The sequence below is a fragment of the Aspergillus japonicus genome (assembly GCF_003184785.1).
Source record: "Aspergillus japonicus CBS 114.51 unplaced genomic scaffold BO86scaffold_43, whole genome shotgun sequence".
Taxonomy (NCBI): Eukaryota; Fungi; Ascomycota; class Eurotiomycetes; order Eurotiales; family Aspergillaceae; genus Aspergillus; species Aspergillus japonicus.
Genome location: NW_020291680.1, coordinates 25,970 through 46,558, shown reverse-complemented (window position 1 = coordinate 46,558; position 20,589 = coordinate 25,970). Strand labels below are relative to the sequence as shown.

Genomic DNA, 20,589 nt, shown 5'->3' with positions numbered 1-20,589 from the left:
AGGACGTCAAGGGTGTCAAAGACATTGTGAAGGCTCTGGACATTGAAAGGCCCCCTGGTGGCCCTGAAAGCTCGGTGACTAACGGACCTGGCAATGACCAAAGAACCTCCAGCCGCTCGTCCTCGTCGTCGTCATCATCCTGTACATCGCAGTCAACGGCACACCATGTCACAATTCTCTGCCAACCGACCTCTATCACTAATGGTGGCTCGACAGTTTCAACTGCAACATGCACCCGGACAGCTACCATCACCACCACGGGGTGCTCTGTCACCGCAACGACAACCACTATCACCAACACGCCGAGCTCCACCCCGACGAGACGCCTGTGCGCACAGGTAGAGTGTGGTGCTTCATGCTTAACCGGGAAGGGGGGATGGGTGTCCATCTCATCAGTGGAATGTGCCTCTATCCCAACAAGCACCATGGCAGCCCTGCCTACAGGCAACGTGGGGACCATTCATCGTCGGTATGTCTCTGCTGCCACGGGCACAGGAGCCAACCCATCCAAGCCAACCTATACCCTTGTCAAGCGAGCCCTGAAGGATGTATCCGCCGTGGACCCAAACCAGTATCTGCCAAAGATCAACCACGAAATAACTCAGAACAACCAGTGGGTTAGCCAAAGCGAGCCCGTGACGGGCAAATGGTATCGCTGGCCAGATCTGCAGTCGGCTCTCGGCGTGAAGGGCCTCCACGGTTGCACTGTGCTGATGATCGTCGCGAAAGATGGCGTCTACCTCTCGCACATCTTCGAGTCCCCCATCTTCCGCACCCCGACCGAACCCGATGTCGCTGATTATTTTTTCATGGAACAAACATTTACCGCACTGAGTACTGGGCGTAGCGGGCCTGCCGGTCAGGTCAACCATCAGATCGAACCCCTGCAGGATCTATGGGGAACGGAAGCGAACCCCGGTCCTCTGCATCGCACCAACAACCCCCAACTTATCATCGTCACTCCCTTCTTGCCTGAATGGCGACCCCAGGAATATATGTACGCCCGCAGAGTCCAGTGGCTCGCCGCCCAGTTCAACCGCTTCCTCTACTTCCCCACCGGTGGAGCGCCCGCAGACAAAGCCCCGATCATCCGCGGATACGAGCCGACGGACTTCTGGCAGTCCAACAATGATGATTCTTCTGTGGGGAAAGTCGTGATAGAAGTCGACAAGTACAACAGTTTCCTGCAGGCGGGTAATCACCTTCTCGCTGTGGGTCAGTGGCGGCTGTGGTTGTGTGGGCAATATGTCATGGACTACAACTTCTGGGATCCGGCGGCGGTTCTTCAGCCCGTTGCGCAGCCACAGGGGCATATGCAGCGGCGAGATCGGTGCCCGGGGCATTTTATTTCTGTTCATCCTACGCTGGTGACTTCGACAAAGGGTGCCGCAACAAGCACGACAAGCTCGTCCACTACCAAATCGGCAACAACCACGCCAACACCTCAGATGAGCGATCAGACCTGCCTCTCCAACAAAGACTTCCACCAACCACTCGACTCCCACGTTGTCGACACTGTCGCCTCTCTCTGCTGGCGCGGCACCCAGATCCCTTCCATCGATTCCGAGATGGGACCCGACAGCAAACCACTCACATGGTCCTCGGGCAGCCCCACGCTGACGAACTGGCAGTACCGCGTCACGATCACCTGGGTGAAGGGTTGCAAGGGACCAAAGCAGAAGCCAATTACCCCGACCGGACAAGAAGGAACCAAGTACACCTGCGAGAATATTGTCAAAGATAACTTCAGCAAGTGCGTGCTTGATCATCGAAGCTACGGTGGGAGCAGAGTGTTTGGGTGCTTGGAGTATCGGGGTTGGATGGAGCATTGATTCTTAGGCCAGATTCTGGGTATCCTCCCCTGGGCTGTGGTTAGAAGCTCATGTCGGCTTACATGCTGCCAATCACTTCGTTCTTCTCTATCGCTTTCTGTATTCTACACCTTCAGCAGACTTACGAGTTTGGATGGTTAACATGTGTATTTTATTCGACTGATATCTAGCTAAGAGCATAGGTTATCCATTTCGATGCCTGAAGCCTAGTCAGAGCATGCCACATAGATCTGTGAGCAACAGCAACAAGGAAAACCTGATATGCCTCAGATTTAACCAAGTTGTTGAAAACTCGAGCCTGAGAAGTAGTGTAGCAAGAAGTCAGGGCTAAGTTGAGTCGCCAACCGCGGAAAGCCTTCCGCCCTGCTGAATCAGCCGCCCGTCAGCTCTGACTCACCAGGCCCTAAATTCACTAACATTCACTAACCTCACTAATGAAATGAGCTGCAGAATTTTACTCTTCCTTGACATAACTCCCATAGTGTTTTATTCTCTTGCTTGGATCCCAAAATGTCTAAATCCACTTCTCCCCTTGACACCAGTCCAGCCATCCGACCGACCCACACCCCCTTCGGAGGCCGTTTCGTGCGCGTTGAACCCCTAGCCGAGCAGCATGTAGACGATCTATATCACCACATTGGCCTGACCGAACACACCTCGCTTTGGGACTACCTCCCGTTCGGGCCCTTTGCGGACAAGCCCACCTTCACCCAGTTCCTCCGCACGCTAATCACTCATGCCGACAGCGTCTTCTACGCGGTGGTCGACCTAGCCCGCAACCAAGCCGTCGGCCTGCTCAACTTCATGCGCATCGACCTGCCCAACCGCGTCGTGGAGATCGGGTCGGTGGTCTTCTCCCCCCTGCTGCAGCGCACGACGGCCGCGACGGAGGCGTTGTACTTGCTTGCGCGGGCAGCATTTGAGCAGTTCCACTTCCGACGGCTGGAGTGGAAGTGCAATGACCTGAATGCGGCGTCGAAGCGGGCGGCGGTGCGGTTGGGCTTCACGGCCGAGGGGGTCTTTCGGCAGCATCTGATCGTCAAGGGGAGGAACCGTGACACTGCTTGGTTCTCGATTCTGGATGGCGAGTGGCCCGCAATAAAGGGGGGCTTTGTGAAGTGGTTGGACCCGAGCAATTTCGATGAGGAGGGGCTTCAGCGGGCGAGGTTGGAGGCTTTGCGCGGATTGTAGGCAAGGGTCCAGTCCAGCCGTTCTAATCTCGGCTCGGGGACAGTGGTAACCGTTGAGGAGAATCAGAAATTCTGGATTAGATATGGTGACATTGGCACTAGATTGATGGGTAGCATCGATTTAATATAGCATCAGATTTAGCCCCGGTGGTCTTCTTGGCAGGTGTTGGTAGACGAACCCCTTTCACAATAAAGTGTGGCGCTATACACTTCACTTATTATCCATTGTATGTAAACTCCTGTCTCTTCATCTCGTTCTTCTTTTTTTCCCCTTGTCTTTTCTCCCTTTTTTGCTTTTCATTTTTCCTCCTCGGATCGTTTCTCTATCTGCGGTGCTGGCAGGCATTTGGCTTATCTTGCTGTGGAAACTTCGGCTGCACGAAACAGCCTATTTTTGCTAGCTTCTCCACCAGACCCTGAAAAGTCCACCGTCCTTCGTCCGTGGCGTCTTGGCTGTGCCTAGCCGTTAAGTTAGCGAAGTCTTCCTGTGTCACCACGTTAGCTGCTTTTTATCTCTAGTTAACCCCCCACGCGTTGAGGCGCACCACACAATTGGTACCACATACTGGCATGCAACTCAAAGAATTCAGCTCGACGCTTGGCAAAAATCAAATTACAAAACTATAGTACATCCCTAATGTAGGTCGCAGGAGTTCTAGCCCCTCACTAATCTAGTCGACGTGAATCCGCCGCAGACACCGGTCCGACTTGCCCGTAAACGAGCTGCGCGTATGCATCGTCGTCACATTATCGCTGATCAACCAGTCGCCTTTCTCCCAACAATGCCAGTAGGCCACGCGACGATCGTGCAGCAGGCTATCGAGGGTTTGGCACAGTTCCTCCGAGTTGGGCACACCCTGGATGGTAATTTTGGTTGGCTCAAAGACCGTCTTCTCCTGCGGCCACGGCTCGTGGTAGCGGAGACAGGGACGCTGGTGTGCGAAGTGGTCCACCACGAGAGGGAGATCGGTGATCTTGGTGTGGTCGAAGGAGACAGTTTCGACCGTCCAGGACAGAGTGCGCAGGTGTTCGACCGAGTATTCAGATGGTAGATAGTGCCAGACCAGGTGGGAGGGGGAGAAGAGGGTGAATCCGGTGTCTTTGGGCGAGGGGGTCATTCCCGTGAAGAATTGGAATCTGGTGCAGTGGCCATTGGATTAGTATGGCTGTTCGTTAAGACTGCAGGCGGTTACTTACTTCGGAGGACAGGACCTAACAACTTCCTGCCCATCTGCATTTTTCATCTTGACAATCTTGAACAGGCCATCGTAGTGGAACGGCATCCACTCCGACGACAAAACATTGTTCAGGCCCTGCGTGTCTGTGCCGTGGTCCTTCACCTCGAGGATGAGACCGAATTTCCACCCAACGGGGTTACCCATCTCCTCGGCCTTTTTGACGAAAAGCTCCCGGTCGCGTGTGTCCTGGAACCCCCGTAAAATAACAGGGGAGTTTTCTTCTGCCAGAGCGCGAAGCTTATGCATGTCCACTTCTGCACAAGACACGGGTTGCGTAGGTCGAATGATCAGGCCACAAGGGTACTGAGGCTCGATTTTCACGGGTTGTGGCCAGGAATATAGTTCTGACTTGTAGCGGTAAAGCCACGGCTGTCCTGCCTTGTGAACCAACTCAACATCGGGGTTGTGGTCGAATGACTCGCGTAGGCCATATTCCACGCGGCCGTCGAGGGTGAAGCACGGCGTTGAGTGCCAGGGTGTCACACAATGACGAGCCAGAGGCAAGACCTGAACGGAGATTTTGGCTGAGCCGCATGACGGGTGAATCGACAGACGAACATGGTCCGGGTAGTTCTTCTTGATCGCCTCTGCAAATGCCTGGATGCCAGGTCCCAGATTAATCACCAGCACACGGTGGTCCAGGGGCGTGTCTTACCTTTCCACGAGCGATCATCTGCTTAGCAATACCCTCGAGCTTCTGTTTGTAAGACTTCTTGGACACCTCGCCCGCTTCCACAAAGGTATGTTCCAAATCCTTGGCCAGAAACTTGATATATCCTCGGTAGGTGGTGCACACATCTTCGTCGGCCTTGATACTCTCGGCACAGTCGTAATCCAAGGGGGTGAAATTGTCGATCAACCGCTGACGAAAGGCGCCTGCCAGCTGTTCGTAGGTGGTAACGTCGAGGGGAGTGTCGATCTTCCAGTGGACGAGGTCCCGCAGACGAATGAACTGGAGGTGTCGGTAGCCCTGCGACTGGACCATTTTCCGCAGCGCCTCGCCATACGTATAGACCTCCGCGTCGGGAACACCTAGCAGGTCTACCCCCTATGAGTCTTATCCAAGACCGACAAGTCCATAGAGAGTTGCGGTTAAACTTACCATTGTACACCAGACCGTCGGAAGCGATGGTCAACCTAGCCCCTGGTTCGTAAATGTCCGCGATCGCCGCGCATAGTCCGTTGAGATGGGCCAAGGCAAGATCCTCCCCTTTGTCTGGTAAAGACCCAAGAACTTTCTCTTTTCGATTAGGTGACTTGAACGGGAAAGCTGGTAGGATCAAGGAGACTGATTTGCCTGCTCTCACGCGAGTGTAGATCAGGGATAGGAACTTCAGAGTCCCCTCGTCGCTCCGATCCACTAGCGATGCTGGGACGGGCATGCGATATCGGTAGATGGTGTTCAGAATCTCCCACGCCTTATGAAGGGTAGCCAGATCAAAGATCGGCTCTGCTCCGACCGAAGGCAGGGTCGATTGAGCGATGGGAGGCTGCACCATGACTGCGCTCATCTTGGTCGATTACTATGACGCGATTCAAGGTCGAGCGCTGAGCAGTTGGGAATGGTTTATATTGCTAAAATCCTCCCTGCTCGCGGTCCAGCGAGGCATTTAAAGTCATATGAGCCTGTCAAGGAACCTGATTCTATCCCAACGCTAGTAGTTCCGAGTATTGCATGAGGGTGCACTATCGGCTCAATTCCGCATTCGGAACATATGTGACTTGGTCGGAATCTCATTGACTACCTTGGTACCTAGATCAGGGGGGGGGGAGCTCGCTCATGCAATCACTCCATTAGTGGATGCAACCTCATCTCCAACTTGGTCAGAGTTAGAAGGGTTATGGTACGATAAGAAGATAGTAAAACTGGTCACAATGCGTCTCGCACCCGTGCCAAGCCAAGTAGTTAGGGCTGGGCTGAAGAACTTGGCAGCCTAATGGTTGATATCCACTATAACTACATCTATTAAGTAAGTAACCCCAAGTGGAACCTGCATTACTGAACCTGGAACTGAAACAGACGCAAATGCCCGATTCGCACTGCCGATGCAGGGACCGATACTTCATCATTCGCTCTGGTTCCTCCCATGGCCCACTTCTCGGCGGAGACTTTTCACCCATAATTCTCCCGGTTATTATTCGCCTTTGGTGGTTCGTGCTTGTTCTTCCTGAGCCATGGTCTGCGCGCTGGTGGCACCATTGCTTTTAGCATTTCTTAGCCTTGCGGCTGAGACATACCTAATTTATGTTTTTCTCCTGCAACTCAGATGCATTTCCAAGCGCGGAATCGATCCATGTACTGGGAGGTAGCTTGTCGCAATGCTTGTCATCTATTCTGCATCTCAGGGGAACGAGGGTACCATTTCCGAGCAGAGAAGCATGGCGCCACGAATTGGAAAGGATGCTAATTGTCCGATTCTCTATTCACTTTTACGTACCCCCTGATCCTCGTCTGATTTAATGGGAGCTGGGCCCCTTCCTCACTATTCGTCTTACCATCTTGGGACGAGACTCTTAACGACCTCACGCAAATATGGCAAAGGAAACACTATCGGCAATTCAGACGGACTTGGTCATCGTGGGCGGCGGACCGACAGGGTTGCTGTCGGCTGTCCTCGCTCGGTCCCTGGGCCTATCTGTGTATATTCTCGGTACGATCATGCGAGTTGATCGACGGCCACAGCTCTCCTGATGATACTAATCCACCGAGTGCAGACGCCAAAGAAACCTCACTTGACCTGGGCCGAGCCGATGCCTTGAATGCCCGCACCCAGCAATATCTCGAGGTATCGAGAACGTTACCCTTACTCGAGCCGTTTGGGTTAACATGTAACAGTAAGAGACACCCCCTTTCCTCCCTAGTTTCAACAGATTCTTGCTCTGACAACTCCTTCTCTTTACATAGCTAGTTCCACCTTCGAAGCCGGCCGGTTCACCTCCCAGCAAAGCCACTGGTGGACCTCCCTAAAGCACACCCACCGCCCTAATTTCCTGATGATCGGACAAGCTTGCGTCGAAGAAGCTCTCCTCCATCAGCTGGATATCCCGGTGGCGTACAACACCCGCGCGACCTCGATTGCTGAGTTCGATGCAGGCGTGGTGGTCACCACTGATCAGGGCAGGACGATTGTATCCAAATACGCCATCGCCGCCGACGGGGCGCGCTCGTTTGTGCGCCGCGCCCTAAACATCCCATTCACCGGCACCAAGCCGGAGATGGTCTGGGCGGTGCTGGACACCTTCATCGAGACAGACTTTCCCGTCTGTCCGGAGATCATTACATTCCAGAAAGATGGGCAGTCGCGGGTATCGTGGATTCCGAGGTATGCGTGTTCATGCAGATGGGAGATGGAATGGGTGTCTGACCGAATGCAGAGAGCGAGGGATGAGCCGATTTTATATTCTACTCGATGGGGAGATCACGCAGGAGAAAGCCGAGGCTTCGATCCGGGAGCACATGGCGCCCCACACGATCGAGTTCAAGCGCACGGAGTGGTTCAGCACCTTCGAGAGTTTGTATTTCCCTAACCCTGTGCTCGGGGCATTTCCTCTGATGTCCTGGTGTGTGTAGTCAAAGAACGCGTTGCCAGCACCTTCATCTCCAAGGATGGACACGGTCGCATCCTGCTCGCCGGCGACGCTGCGCACGTCCACGCCGTCAACGGCGGGCAGGGCTTGAACACGGGCATTGCGGACGCCTTCAACCTGATCTGGCGCGTTGCATTTGCCGTCGAGGGCCTTGGGGGCTCGACGCTGCTAGCAAGCTACGATGAGGAGCGACGCGCCACTGCCACCGGGGTGATCGATGTCGCTGCCAAGCTGGTGCGCATGACCGTCAAGACGGCCCTGGAGTATGTCGATATTATTGAGAGGAATGCTGCCTATATTACCGGTGTGTATTATTCGCACCGTCGGCTCCTGATCACTTCGTGCTGACTCGACTCATTCAGGAATGGGTGTGTCGTATCTCCCTTCCACTCCCCTCGTCAAGACATCCTCCCACGCGGACTTTGTCGCTGGCAGTCGTTGTCCCGATCTCTGGGTTACGAGTCTTCCGCCGACCAGGCTCTTCGCGACTGCGGTGGAGAATCCTGAGGTCGCTAAGTGGGAACCGTCCAAGACTCGGCTCTATGAGATCTTTCAATATGGCAAGTTCAAGGTCTTCTTCCTCGGGAAGGATGCTCGAACAAAGTGGGAGCATCAAGCTGTCGAGCTGCAGCATAAGGCCGAGTTCTGGAATGTCCATGCCTCATCGCAACGAGTCACGAGTCTTGTGTATGAATATCAGGCGGAGTGGGCGGATGATGCTCACGAGGAGGTCGTGGTGGTCCGACCGGACTTGTATGTGGGCTATGTGGGCAAGGATTGGGTGCAATATTTGGAGGAAGTATTTGCTTGATGGCTGTTGAAGGAGGACAACCATATAACCTCGACGAGGAGTCACAAGTCACACAGGTTACAATCCAGGGATTTCCACACAATAAAGTACAGTACATGCTATACATGTACCCAGAAAAGGAATGTGATGTGCTGATTCAAGGAAGGTGCCGCGAGGCACAAGGCAACTAACTGTGCCGGGATGAAAGCCTGGAAAGGCTAGAAAGTATACTGGTGGGACAACTTGTACAAGGAATGTAGAGATATACAATTGGCCTCAAAGTATACACATGATGATGATCTCAGTCTTAGAAAATCACCCAAATAGAGATGTATACGCCGCATCGAGATCGTTCACCATCGACGCAATCCCCTCGTAGACCAGATCCCGCTTCATGGAGAGAATCAGCGAATGGGCGCCGTTGCGCAGCTCCTCAATCAACCGATGTGCATCCTGGATTTCCGTGCCCGCTTCGGGACAGTTCAACAGCGGGTAGCAGATGGAAAGCCGTCTCGACGACAGCGCGGCCCGGACCCGGTGCACCAGCATATACAGCACGTAGGACGCCTGCATTGCGGCACATTTGAAGTACGGCAAGGACCCGTAGTACCCGTCTTGCGCGGGCGCCAGTGTGGTCATACTGGCAGTCTCCAGGTCCGTAGACCGAGAAGTGGCCGAGTATGGAGAAGGTACATCCTTAAAGGCACGGGCAACGGCGAGTGATGATTTCAGACAGATCATGGAGGATTCGTCCTTGCTGAACGGGAAGAACGAGTCGATCTCGGTGGCTGTCATGGAGGAGAATTCCTGGGATGCGCTGCCGTCTATCCGCAGTGAGGACAGATCGCAATGCTTTTCCAGAAAGATTGGGATGTCGGAGAAGGCTCTGAAACGGTGCAGCTTGATCCGCGCACTATGCATTGGTTAGCGTGAGTAGAACCTGGGGAGAACTTTCGTTCAATGCTCGGAGGTCATACGAGTGAATCAGTGCGCAGGCAATCAAACCGAAGCTGCGACCTGCAAGACCTTCCGTGCTGTTGCCTTGCATCGGTGCACACATCAGATCACACCCCGAGGCCAATGACAAGATGGATTGGTCTAATCGGGCAATCTTATCTTTTAGATCCGGGGTGGGTGAGGATTGAGCACTCTGCATAGTGATCACGCGCAGAAGGGCGCTGACTGAGTCATGAGCATTATGAGCCTGTAGAATGAGTGACCACGGCTATCAGGGGTTAGCAGACAGGTACCCTGCTATATGAAAATAGATTGCGTTACCTCCAGGCCGTTCGTCCCCAGTTCGAAAGCTGGGTAGGGCGTTGTGATTCTAGGATCATTGGTGGTGATGATTGGGGACTGGCAGTGGGACATTAGCCCGGTGTTGGACATCACCGTAACCGATAAATCAAACAAGTAACGTACTGATGAATTAACAGCAGAAGACTGATATCCTAGAATAATCTGTAGAGCCGTGAGCGTTGCGTGTAGCCGTGAAAGATGGACGAAACGTACTGCGATCCACCATGCGCGTCGTTGAGCCTCCGATGCATTCTTTTCCAACCGATGCAGCGAACTGTCCATCGCAGTTGTGATGGCTTGGTTGATCCGCATTCGCATGCGATGGATATTCCCATTTTGACAAGAGTCATACACGCCCAGGACCATCAAGGTCAAGATCGGGTGGAGTCTGACGGGTAGATCGGGATGGAAACGCTGGCTGTAAGTCGGAGGACGAGGGGAGATTCGAGCGGCGTCGGGCTCCACGATATCTTGCTCGGCGCTCTCCAGAGCGGACTGCGCGAAAAGACCGGAGTAGGACCGGCGTAGCCACGCACAGCAGGGATCGGAGGGATTTCCATCTTGCGGGGGCGGGATCAAGGCGAGGACTGCGGAGAGGGCCAAGCTCAAACAAGAGAGCGGTCGATACGAGAGACAGGAGTGATCCACGGTCCCCGCCTCTCCGGGCGAGGGCTGGTAGACCTGGGGGTGGTCTGATCGTAGAGGCTCAGCGGGCGGAGGCAACAGCGGCAAATAGGGATGAATGAAGATGTAATATGCGTTCAGTCTGAGCCCACATACATCATACCGAGTCAATAATCATGGAGAAGCTCGGCGAGCTGGGGTGTACGCACATATCTTGTTCGGATGTATAGACCCGCAAGAGCGGCCCTTGAATCTCACAGGCAGTCCCTGCATGGAGTGCCTCCAGCCTGTCTTGGGAGCCTCTGTCTGCATCCTGAGCCCTCTTGTACGGAGACAGAAGAGCCAGAGTATTCCAAATACCGGGATCGTCAATCAAGGAGCCCGAGTCTTCGGAGAGATCCACCACCGTCGGGGGCTGGGGAGACGGCCCCGGAAGTAGGCTGCAGGCGCGTCGACGAGGACCACCTCGTCTACTGGGCTGATACGAACAGAGGCGACCTTTGACCAGGCACTATGGCAATGAATCAATGAATTCAACAGAACGTGGATCAGCCCTACCGGCCTGCAAGGGTTTTGTCCGTCGCAACGGGTTTTGGACGCACGGCTGACACTAGATGTTAGCAAGTACAGTACGGTACAGTCAGACAGTTTATACCGCGGGCGCAGGAAAGACACACCAGGCCAGACAGGCTGCCTTAACAGGAGGGGTCCCTCGCATGAAGTGAGTTGTGTTGAGTGTGTTGTGATAGAAGTGTTTGGTATGTTGCGTGCCAGGTGGGGGACAGAGAGAGAGAGCAGTCACCGAGGGTCGGCGATCACCGGGGAATGCGGAGAGAACCATTCGCCGAGCCCGACTTGGGTCATGTGACCCAGACCCAAGTTTTCAGACAAAGAATTCTCCCGGTAGGGTCATGTGATGAATGCACCTGGCATTCTTTCACGTTATACTAATGATGTTTGGTCCATATTCATATTTTTCATATTTTCAATGCCTAGCAGAGCACTAACTAGAATCCGGGGGCCAATGGTCCCCCCGCTCACCTCTTGTATACTCTAACTGCTGGGACTTCGCATAAGCCCATTGATTCACGCAGCCGTTCCTTACTGAGGCTGCGGAGATAATCCCAGTTAATGAAGCTCCGAATGTAAGCCACCGCTTCGGGATCCCGGCGGAAAAGGCAAGTCAAGCATGCAACCTGGTCGTCGCGCCGATGATGCACATGCACATCCTCATCCCTGTATAGCACCTCCACGAGTTCCCACTCATGGGAACACGAGCCATCTCCCACAGACCCTCGATCAGCCTCGTCAGCTGCTTGATCTCATCGGTGGAGGTCAGCTTCCCCCGGAGAGCCGAATGGTTTATCACCCCGGGGCTCACCGGAATATACTCTCGGATGGCATCAAAGATCTCCCGGGGCACCTTGGCCGCAAAGGCGGGGGTGCACAGGGACAAGCGAGTCAAGTCGAGCAACGCCTGAATCTTCAGAAGAAAAAGATACGCGGTTACACCGTCGAACCTCACCCAATCACCGTCGTAATCGATTGGCTCCATCACGCTGACCCCACGCGGGAAGTTCAGCATTGGCAAGCTGGGGCTGACGATGCTTAACCGTTCAACATCCGGTTCACCGTCGGCCATGCTCCACCAGTGAAGGAGGTCCGAACACTCCGGATCTTCTCCGCTGGGAACAAGCGCGCGTAGTTTGGCCTCGGCGGCCTTGACATTGGCGCGATACTCTGCGACCCCTCGGCAAATCGTCTCATGCTGTTGGCGGTGGCTGCCTTGATGCTCCTCGCTGCAGTAGAACATGACCTTGCAAGTATCACAGCGGATCTGGCTGTTCTCTCTGTGGCATTCCCCGCAGGACATGGGGGTGAGTATACGGCATGGCATCTTGTGACTTGAGGCTCAGGCGGATGAGATCGGTATATCGACAGTGGAGGTATGGCAATGGGAAGGTATATATATATATGGATGTATGTGTGAATGATGAGGAACCCAGACAATGGATTGACCGAAAGTCATTATCCATGCATTGTCTCTATTGTAGCCGTGGTAGTAACAAAGAAAGGAACCCTACACCTGCTTTCTGGCATCGAATCTAGTAGACAATAGAATAACACCATATTTCCTTTCACCCAGCTCATCGCCACATTGCATAATGAAAGTCGGCTGGAGCCAAACACCTCTGGCGTTCGCCAAAGGCATAGACTCCCAGCATCATCCCAGTAAACGCCGCCCCAACCCTTGGGGGCCTTGTCATGGTACCATTTCCCACGTCTCCCACCCATTGCAGCATCATCTGGTCTCCATCCGGAGCAGCTTCACGGAAGCCGAATCGGTACGATGAGCCACATTCGACAACGAAGATCACGTCCGACTGCGCATTCTGTAGAGGTATCTCCACAGCCTCCCCCTCCGCAGGCTGGAACCGCACCATTCGACCCCCTGTGTCCGACCCCCGCACGCCCATGCTGCTGTACGTGAGGTAGTTCCACCACACTACGGTGCCGGCCTCGGTGTGCTTCTGCTTCGAATCGAAAGAGACCCGGGTTTCCCAGGTACAGACGCGATGGGTCTGTTTGCGCAAGAAGAGCGTCGGACACGTCGGGACAGACAGATTGTACGGCCCACCGTAGAGACGGAGACAGCCCTCTCGCTCGGTGAGCGAAAAGTCGCGCAATACCGGCGTATTCTTTCGGTACCACCCTAGCTGCAACTGGGGCTGCGTGAAGTCATCGCGCCAGGCGACCGGGGGCTGCCACTGATACAGCTGAGGTCCCGCGTACTCCAGCGGAATCTTCTCGCCACCGTTGATGACCGGCCAGTCATTCTCCCAATTCATCGGAACTAGGAAGGTTTCACGGCCTATTCACGCACTTAATCACAGGGCGCATCTCCCATACCTGAGGGGATTGACTCACCGAACACAGACTCCTCCCACACGCCGTTCCGCCAGACCGGCCGCACCCCCAACAGCACCACCCACCACTGCCCCTCGGCATCCTCGACCAAGTCCGCATGCCCAGTATTCTGGACTTCATCGGAGAGTCCATTCCGCCACAGAGGATTGGTAGACGCGACCTCCCAGGGACCGAGCGGACTAGTTTTACTGCGCGATACCCATTCACAATGTCCACTCTCGGTGCCTCCCTCGGCCGTGAAGAGATAGTAGTACTCCCCGCGACGGAAGAGATGCGAGCCCTCAGCCACCCCAGACGCTGATTCCCGGATCAAGCGCGGCTCAGCCAAGGAGGCGCCCGTCTCCAGATCGACCGGCACGATGTGCACGGCGAAGTCTTTCAGATTGGCATGGGGGGTGCGATCCAGTTTGCGGTAGGTCGATGACAAGTACACGGTGCCATCGTCGTCCCAGAAGAGCTGTACAGCATGAGCCACGACCGGATTTCAAGGAGACAAAAGACACCCACATCCTGATCGAAGCCGACTTGATCGAAGTAGACTGGATCCGACCACGAGTCGGAATCCCAGATGTTCGCGGTCTTCACGTAGAACCCCCGCGGCCAGACGCGGTCGTCTTCCTGGGGTCGATAGCGTTGAAAACAGGCAGCGAGACAATAGAATACCCCCTCGTGGTAACGCAGTGTGGTGGCCCAGACACCGCCACCAGGCTCGGGGGTTTGGATCTGCAGCTGGCTTGGGCGTGTGAGTGCATGGCCGATCAGAGTCCACTGGATCAGGTCGGCGCTGTGGTAGATCGGAGCCCCAGGGACATATTCGAACGAAGAGGTGACCAGGAAATAGTCAGAGTTAACCCGCACGATGGAAGGATCGGGGTTGAACCCGGGGATGATTGGATTGGTATACATGACGCGGTGGTTTGGAGATGCCACCTTGCATCGGAGTCAGAATGAGGGGGAATATCCAGTTTATGCGGCGATGCCTCTGCATGATGATTGGTGGAGAAATACTTCGAGCTTTGCTTGGCTTTTATGGGACATGACTTGGTTTACTTCTGAGCGATTATACAGGCGAAAATGGCCTTGATATGGTGTCAATGACTGTGTAGTGAGGGTGGCGGTCGCATAAACCCTCCTGAGCCCCATAATTTCCCTTGTCCTCACGCCAGAACCTCTCCTGTCGAGTGAATATTCTGGTGAATGTGGCCGTTGATTACAATCGCGTGTAGACGATTCTTGTTCTGCAAGACACTGATGTCGTGCAAAGGATCGCCATCTACCAGAATCACATCGGCGAAATAGCCCGGCTGCACTTTTCCAAGCTCGTCCGGATAGCCCATGAGCTCGCCTGCCATCGCGGTCGCAGCCAGAATGCTCTCCATCGGCGTGTACCCGAACAAATCCACCAAGTGCTTCAGATCACGTGCATAGGTGCCGTGGGGGGCCCAGGCAAACCCGTAATCACCACCAGGGAGGACGCGGATCCCCCGACGACGCATCTCGCGCATGGCTTGACAAGCGACCTCGACCTCGTTCGTGATCCCCTTCTGCTCGGCCACTTTGGGCGACACTCCGTAAGGCTCTGCATCACCCTGCACCATCGCGTACAAGAGATTGATAGCCGGAGCGACCCAGACCGAGTCCTTGTGCTGCTCGAGAAGATCCATCCCTTCCTCATCCGTGAAACTTGCATGATAAATGACATCGACACCGGCCTGCACACATTGCTTGACCGAGGCAGCACTCCGAGCATGGGCGCAGACCCGTTTGCCATGGAGATGTGCCTCCTCCACTGCCGCAACTGTCTCCTCCAGATCGAAGTACGTTTCCTCACTGGGCATCGTGGGGTGTACGTTGTCCCCAGTCATACTCAACTTGATATTGTCGGCGCCCAGTTCGACGAATTCTCGAACCATCTTGCGCATCTCCTCCGGCCCATCCGCATAGCGCGAGATCTGAGGAACGATCGCTCCGTCAGGCTTGGTCAACTCTGGACAGTTGGCCAAAGTGCGTGGGCCGGGGATTAATCCCGATTTGATTGCAGCTTTAATGGCAATGTCGAGTCGCGGTTGGGCCGCAGCAGCTCCGAAACACATGGTATAGCCGTGATCAAGGTAGGTTCGAGCTGAGTTCGCAGTATGCAAGACATGTTCCTCGAGCGGAAGACTGGTGAGTTCATCCAGTGTAGCCGCATTGTTCCAGCTGAGGTGAGTATGCGAGTCCGCCAGTCCGGACATGAGTGTCTTGGTGCCACCACCGTCGATGACCAGTGCTCCTTGGGTGGCGGTGGGATCGACTTGGCCGACCGAGAGGATGCGCTCGCCCTCAATTAGTACATCACCACAATATGGCTCTGCGCCGGTTGAGTCGAGAATGCGGACATTCCGAAACAGAATTTTGGGTGGATCTTGGGGGCTGCGATTGTTGATAGTAATGTCGGCCGGTGTTGGTTGGTATGGGCGTCGGTGGACATCTCCAAGGGAACCCATGATGCCTTTGCTAGGAATTCCGCTGAGTGCAAGTCGTAGCTCACGGTGGTCGGAGGGAAAGCTTTTGTAACCATCGCGGAGCAGCCATGACGAAGTTCAGGCGGGGTTTGTGGCGGGGGTTGCATTTCCCCTCTCTGCCATGCAGGGATCGTGACCATTCACACCCACCCCGATGGAAATCTCAATTTTCGGTCGGAGTGGATTTGTGCACGATGCAGGGATCCCAATCCCTTGGCTGATGGAAGTGGCAGATTCAATGGGTTTTGTCGGATGCCGTGACGGGGAATAAGCTCCGTGTACGAGAAAAATCAAATAACCGGTTCTGCTGATTCGAGGGGACCGTCATGGATGCTCTCGATGTTGCATGAAGATCAATACCCCGTTCGGTGGGCGTCTGCAGAGGTGAACTCTGCAGATGCGAGGTGCTGATGTGAGGTGCATGACTAGCGTTTCTCGACATCCTCCAGATACCCCGTCACCCTCTCTACCAAGATTCTTCTGGGCTCCGCCTGGTCGGGATCACTCAACGCATGCGATGCGCCCGGGATGATTGTGCTGTTTCGGTGCCAGGTCTCATCCCCGAGGATCGTCCGCCATCGCTGCAACAGCGCCACCTTATCGACCCACGGAGGAACCGACTGGTCCCTCCCCGAATACAGCACCATCAATTTGCCCTTTCCATGCAAAACCCCCCGGGTTCGGATCATTCCAAAGGTTCGTTGAAGGTGCTTGTCCGCAAGATCCGAGCTGAAGAGGTCGTCTTCGTCCGGTTGCTGGGGGCTGTGGGGACTGAGCAGGCTCAAGAACCGACGACTGCTCAGGGGGGTATCCGCCGGGTAATACATGCGCGTCGTGGTTGCCAGTGGCACGATCGTGTCATAAACCGTGGACCCATCCCCACCCCCGGTCTCGTACGTCCGCTTCTGCGCTGCCTGGATTGTCTTCCGATACACTTCCTGAATTTCTTCCGGGCTGTCGTACTCGGTCCCCAGCTTGCTGAGCCACAAAGCGGCCTCCCGGTCGGAAACCGGCGCCTGCATAATCGCCCCATCCACGGATGGTCTGGTGATGCCCACATATTGTCCTTCGGGAATGTCTCGATCGAGAATTGGGTGGCGTGGGCGCGGGTTGGCGCAGCTGATGTAATGCATGACATCCTGACTGCCGGTGGAATGGCCCATGATCACCACTCTTCCGTGCCCATATAAGGATTTTTTGTGGTCGCGTATGTAGCCCACACACTGAGCCATCTCGTCAATGTCCTGCGCAAGCGAGCTCATACCCCAGCCGGCGTAGGAGGAGGAGAGCAGCGGTGTGACGACGGACCATTCAGTGTCTTGGAGGGCGACAATGAGATCGGAGAGGTAGTCGACCGTGTGCAGGCCATCGGAGAGACCTCCAATAAAGACAAGGGTGTGGGGCTTGGGGCGGGAGCCGCGGATGTACTCGAAGGCGACCAGTCGGGGGGCCTGAGATGTTGTGTTTTAATGAGTTAGCACAGTGAGCGCGAGGGCCTGAGGCGGGGAGGAGACGAGAGATCGGTACAGTACATATGGGTGCAGAATACCAGGGTGGCCTTTGGACGCGGCCAGAGCAGACTGAAGATGCATCCTGAGTGTCAATTTCAGGGACCGCTGTGATGAGAAGCAGGATTGCGTTCACGAAGAAGTGAGTGATGGCGAGGAGTCAGAATGGGGAGGGAGAAGAGAGGGGAGAAGGGAGAGGAAGATGATGGCGGTGAAAATAATCTGATCCGCCCCCGGGGGGTTCTTATCAATCGGTCGGTCTACATGTACAGGTACGGTACAGTACGTACTGTACCGTCCCGCCCGGCTGACACCTGACAATGCTGGCACCAACTCACTCCAGGTTGGAAGGAGGAATATTCGAAAGCTAAAACTAAGAACCAGTGCTATAAGATGATTCCAGCACTCTAGCCGCAGAGAAGTGATTCTTAGGGATAGTACGAGTTTCAACTTGGAATGAGGTGCATATTACTCCATCGGTGCAAGAGATATATTCTTTCCGGGGCAGATAGGGATAGACTCTAAGCACATCTTCCAATAATACTCAACCACGCTTGTTGAATGGAATAGGAACAGAGACCTATTCCTTCGACTGTGAACTACCTATTAGAGACTACGGTAGCTATACCCGCAAGTCAGGAGTAACATAGCGCTTAAATTGTTGGGGCTGGGAGCTGTGCTGGAGCTGTGCTGGAGCTGTGCGGCACAGCTGGTCTTTGTCGCTCTCCGTAAGTTCGCGTGGCTGCCGGATGACTAAGGGATGAGTCATGTTGTTGTTGTTCTTGTTCTCTTCTTCGCCGCACTTCTTCCGCCCGACCCTCTTATCATCAACATCATGCCGAATTCTCCCCTGTTTGAATGCGATTTTATTTCTAGCTCTCTACAACTTCTTGAGTCGAGGCCAACCAGTCAAGCGAACGTTCTCATCTCATTTACTCTTATCTACAATGCTACGAGTACCCCGTACCTTGTGGGAGGCTGCGGTGTGATTGTGGGCCCCCAACGGGCCCAGCCGCAGGCCATTCCAAGTTTCTACGGCCTGCCGCCCACAGTTGACTGTTTCCTGAAACTACTTGAGCAAGGGTACTGTACACGCGGTGACACAAGTTTCAATGCAGACAATGCTCGTTACAAAGAGCTCTTCAGCGAAGACGACTGCACAAAACTCGACTGCACCGCAATCTCCTGAGCACGACTATCCACCTCCAAGACCGATTCGATGGACGAGGGCTTGCCCATGTAGTTGGGCCCCGCCGTAACATAGTTCGTTAGCCCTATCTCGTCGTCATTGGCCGTCTTCTTTAGCTGCTCAAACCCGAAGTCAAACGTTGGTCCTCGCTGGCTGAATCGGTGGCCCTTTTGAACACCCTGCCTCGATCCACTCGGTAGCTTTCGTGGTCGCCCAGATGACTCGGTCGTCGATCGTCGGGAATGGAAACTGGACGCGAGGGTCCGATGAGCCAGCCGTGCCAGAGGTGCAAGATGAGGCATGCAAGCGCAGACGACGGCGACCGATGGCTCAATGCTGGACCAGATGAACACGGGTCCCATCAGCCAGGTCAGGTCCGTCGAGCTCATGAAGATCGACAGGTATCGGATGCGAGCGATGCTGGCAACACACACACTAGCATGCACCGGCTTAGCTGGATCCATCGTGGATGTGCTTAGGGTTACCGAGGAGGACGTACAAAACACCCACCGCCATGATTCCGCTGATGGCCAGTTTCTTCTGCACACTCATCTGCAGCTTGACGATCCGAGGAAAGGGGATGATCAAGACGATGAAGTCATTCAGCATGTTGAGGATGCCCGCTGCCAGGAAGAATCGGTCCACGTCGATGCATTTGCCGTCGTCCCGCTGAATTGCGTCCAGAAGTATGTGACGGGCTTGCACGAATTGCTCATGGTCACCCAAACGATGATCGGGTAGGAGAGTGTCAGGAAAGCGCCGAACAATAGTGCAACTTTCAATATCGGCTTCAGGGGCGAGAATACTCTCCAGTAGAAGCAAAGAATGGAGAGTCTGGTGCAGGTGCAGGAGAAGGCGTAGATAAAGGTATAGGAGCATAAAAGCTACTTCCTAACCCATCAGCACAGGAGAACCGCTTGGTGGGGAAAAGGGGAATTTTCGACTGACCCGGTAAAGGTGCATCAGTTCCTCCAATGTGACGAACCAAATGTGCTTCCCAGCACCAGTCATACCTCCTACACGGCTCATCAGTAGGGTGGTCACATTCCAGGTCCAGTTTCAATACTCACCCCCGATGCTTAACCCGGTCGTGGCACCTATGCAGAGCTAGAAACGTTGAGTCAGAGGAGGTGCTCAATCCAAACCGCATCCCACTCACCAGGGCAGCAATGATGGCCCAGTCGTCGGCCATGAGGGCGTTTCGAAGGACCAGTCGCGCAGTGAAGCGGAGCATCACCGCCACCGCAGCCAAAACGAGCATGGCAATGACAGCCGCATTGTTCACGGCGACAGCGCTCGCAGTAAGGTCGACATTGGCCGGTGCCGGTCCAAAGAGCGCGTGGATCGCTGGGTCCTCGACCATAGCATTGCGTATGTGGTCACCAAGCCACGCATCAGTCTATGGAGTGTCTTAGGTATCAAGAATGGATTCCAAAGTCACAGGTGCCAATGCTTGACCTCTGGCCCCGGACCAAGCAAAGTGGTCAACACTCCGAAATCCACCAACTCGCCTCAGGAGGCGCCAGTCATGGCCACCCTGTTGTCTCCGAGACTATCGGATATTACTTGCCAATCCACCCAAGGGCTAGCCACATTATGAATGGAAGACGGTTGTTGGAGGGATCAACAGGTGGGTCAGGTGTCTTAAAACCAAGGCTGTTTGTTGGGCGGGTGTTTGAACCGCGCAAAGCTTTAGTGTAGGATTCATGCTTAATTGCTGCCATTATAGTCGCCGACGCGGCCCGTCGGAAGGCGCTGCACGGCTGCTCCAGGAGCCCTACTGACCCAACCCACAAACCCTGAGAGTCCCCCTGCTCTGCTTCAGGGCAGAAGCAGGGTCTCCTTCCAGTTGTCAGACGTGCCATTGTGCCATTGTGCCATTGTGCCATTGTGCCATTG

General features: G+C 54.7%; 10 protein-coding genes across 10 annotated transcripts; 3 read left to right on the top strand and 7 right to left on the bottom strand.

Moving 5' to 3' along the window:
- Positions 1-425: 425 nt before the first annotated feature.
- On the top strand, positions 426-1,274 carry BO86DRAFT_317976 (uncharacterized protein; the record flags this gene model as incomplete). The annotated part of the gene is made up of 1 exon (XM_025668198.1): positions 426-1,274. A coding segment is annotated over one exon (849 nt), but the record flags the coding sequence as incomplete, so codon positions are not given.
- Positions 1,275-2,284: 1,010 nt separating this feature from the next.
- BO86DRAFT_390856 (GNAT family N-acetyltransferase) lies at positions 2,285-3,205 on the top strand. The gene has a single exon (XM_025672481.1). The coding sequence runs from the start codon at positions 2,343-2,345 to the stop codon at positions 3,021-3,023; it is 681 nt and encodes a 226-aa protein (XP_025525501.1). The 5' UTR covers positions 2,285-2,342; the 3' UTR covers positions 3,024-3,205.
- A 488-nt stretch (positions 3,206-3,693) lies between these two features.
- BO86DRAFT_435633 (isocyanide synthase family protein) lies at positions 3,694-5,771 on the bottom strand (the record flags this gene model as incomplete). Its single annotated transcript, XM_025675968.1, has 5 exons — positions 3,694-4,159; positions 4,220-4,857; positions 4,916-5,301; positions 5,363-5,708; positions 5,757-5,771. 5 exons carry the CDS (start codon positions 5,769-5,771, stop codon positions 3,694-3,696), a joined length of 1,851 nt encoding a protein of 616 aa, XP_025525500.1.
- A 1,483-nt stretch (positions 5,772-7,254) lies between these two features.
- On the top strand, positions 7,255-8,659 carry BO86DRAFT_366322 (uncharacterized protein; the record flags this gene model as incomplete). Its single annotated transcript, XM_025670095.1, has 4 exons — positions 7,255-7,583; positions 7,636-7,772; positions 7,832-8,152; positions 8,211-8,659. The coding sequence occupies 4 exons, from the start codon at positions 7,255-7,257 to the stop codon at positions 8,657-8,659; spliced, it is 1,236 nt and encodes a 411-aa protein (XP_025525499.1).
- Positions 8,660-8,886: 227 nt separating this feature from the next.
- On the bottom strand, positions 8,887-11,315 carry BO86DRAFT_342904 (Zn(II)2Cys6 transcription factor). The gene is made up of 8 exons (XM_025669131.1): positions 11,239-11,315; positions 11,120-11,165; positions 10,771-11,072; positions 10,151-10,703; positions 10,061-10,099; positions 9,917-9,994; positions 9,616-9,863; positions 8,887-9,551 (listed from the first exon to the last, which is right to left on the bottom strand). Exons 1-8 carry the CDS (start codon positions 11,277-11,279, stop codon positions 8,954-8,956), a joined length of 1,905 nt encoding a protein of 634 aa, XP_025525498.1. The 5' UTR covers positions 11,280-11,315; the 3' UTR covers positions 8,887-8,953.
- A 197-nt stretch (positions 11,316-11,512) lies between these two features.
- BO86DRAFT_147915 (zinc finger MYND domain-containing protein) lies at positions 11,513-12,533 on the bottom strand. Its single transcript, XM_025666271.1, has one exon. It carries the CDS (start codon positions 12,456-12,458, stop codon positions 11,745-11,747), a length of 714 nt encoding a protein of 237 aa, XP_025525497.1. The 5' UTR covers positions 12,459-12,533; the 3' UTR covers positions 11,513-11,744.
- A 175-nt stretch (positions 12,534-12,708) lies between these two features.
- Positions 12,709-14,395, bottom strand: BO86DRAFT_366315 (glycoside hydrolase family 43 protein; the record flags this gene model as incomplete). Its single annotated transcript, XM_025670094.1, has 3 exons — positions 12,709-13,433; positions 13,490-13,946; positions 13,997-14,395. 3 exons carry the CDS (start codon positions 14,393-14,395, stop codon positions 12,709-12,711), a joined length of 1,581 nt encoding a protein of 526 aa, XP_025525496.1.
- Positions 14,396-14,520: 125 nt separating this feature from the next.
- On the bottom strand, positions 14,521-16,196 carry BO86DRAFT_147926 (composite domain of metallo-dependent hydrolase). The gene has a single exon (XM_025666272.1). It carries the CDS (start codon positions 15,973-15,975, stop codon positions 14,647-14,649), a length of 1,329 nt encoding a protein of 442 aa, XP_025525495.1. The 5' UTR covers positions 15,976-16,196; the 3' UTR covers positions 14,521-14,646.
- Positions 16,197-16,430: 234 nt separating this feature from the next.
- On the bottom strand, positions 16,431-17,585 carry BO86DRAFT_342895 (putative esterase; the record flags this gene model as incomplete). Its single annotated transcript, XM_025669130.1, has 2 exons — positions 16,431-17,444; positions 17,526-17,585. Coding segments are annotated over 2 exons (1,074 nt in total), but the record flags the coding sequence as incomplete, so codon positions are not given.
- A 1,044-nt stretch (positions 17,586-18,629) lies between these two features.
- On the bottom strand, positions 18,630-20,552 carry BO86DRAFT_449542 (uncharacterized protein; the record flags this gene model as incomplete). Its single annotated transcript, XM_025676726.1, has 6 exons — positions 19,850-20,552; positions 19,761-19,797; positions 19,639-19,706; positions 19,386-19,574; positions 19,190-19,248; positions 18,630-19,125 (listed from the first exon to the last, which is right to left on the bottom strand). The coding sequence occupies exons 1-6, from the start codon at positions 20,051-20,053 to the stop codon at positions 18,630-18,632; spliced, it is 1,053 nt and encodes a 350-aa protein (XP_025525493.1). The 5' UTR covers positions 20,054-20,552.
- Between the last annotated feature and the right edge of the window lie 37 nt (positions 20,553-20,589).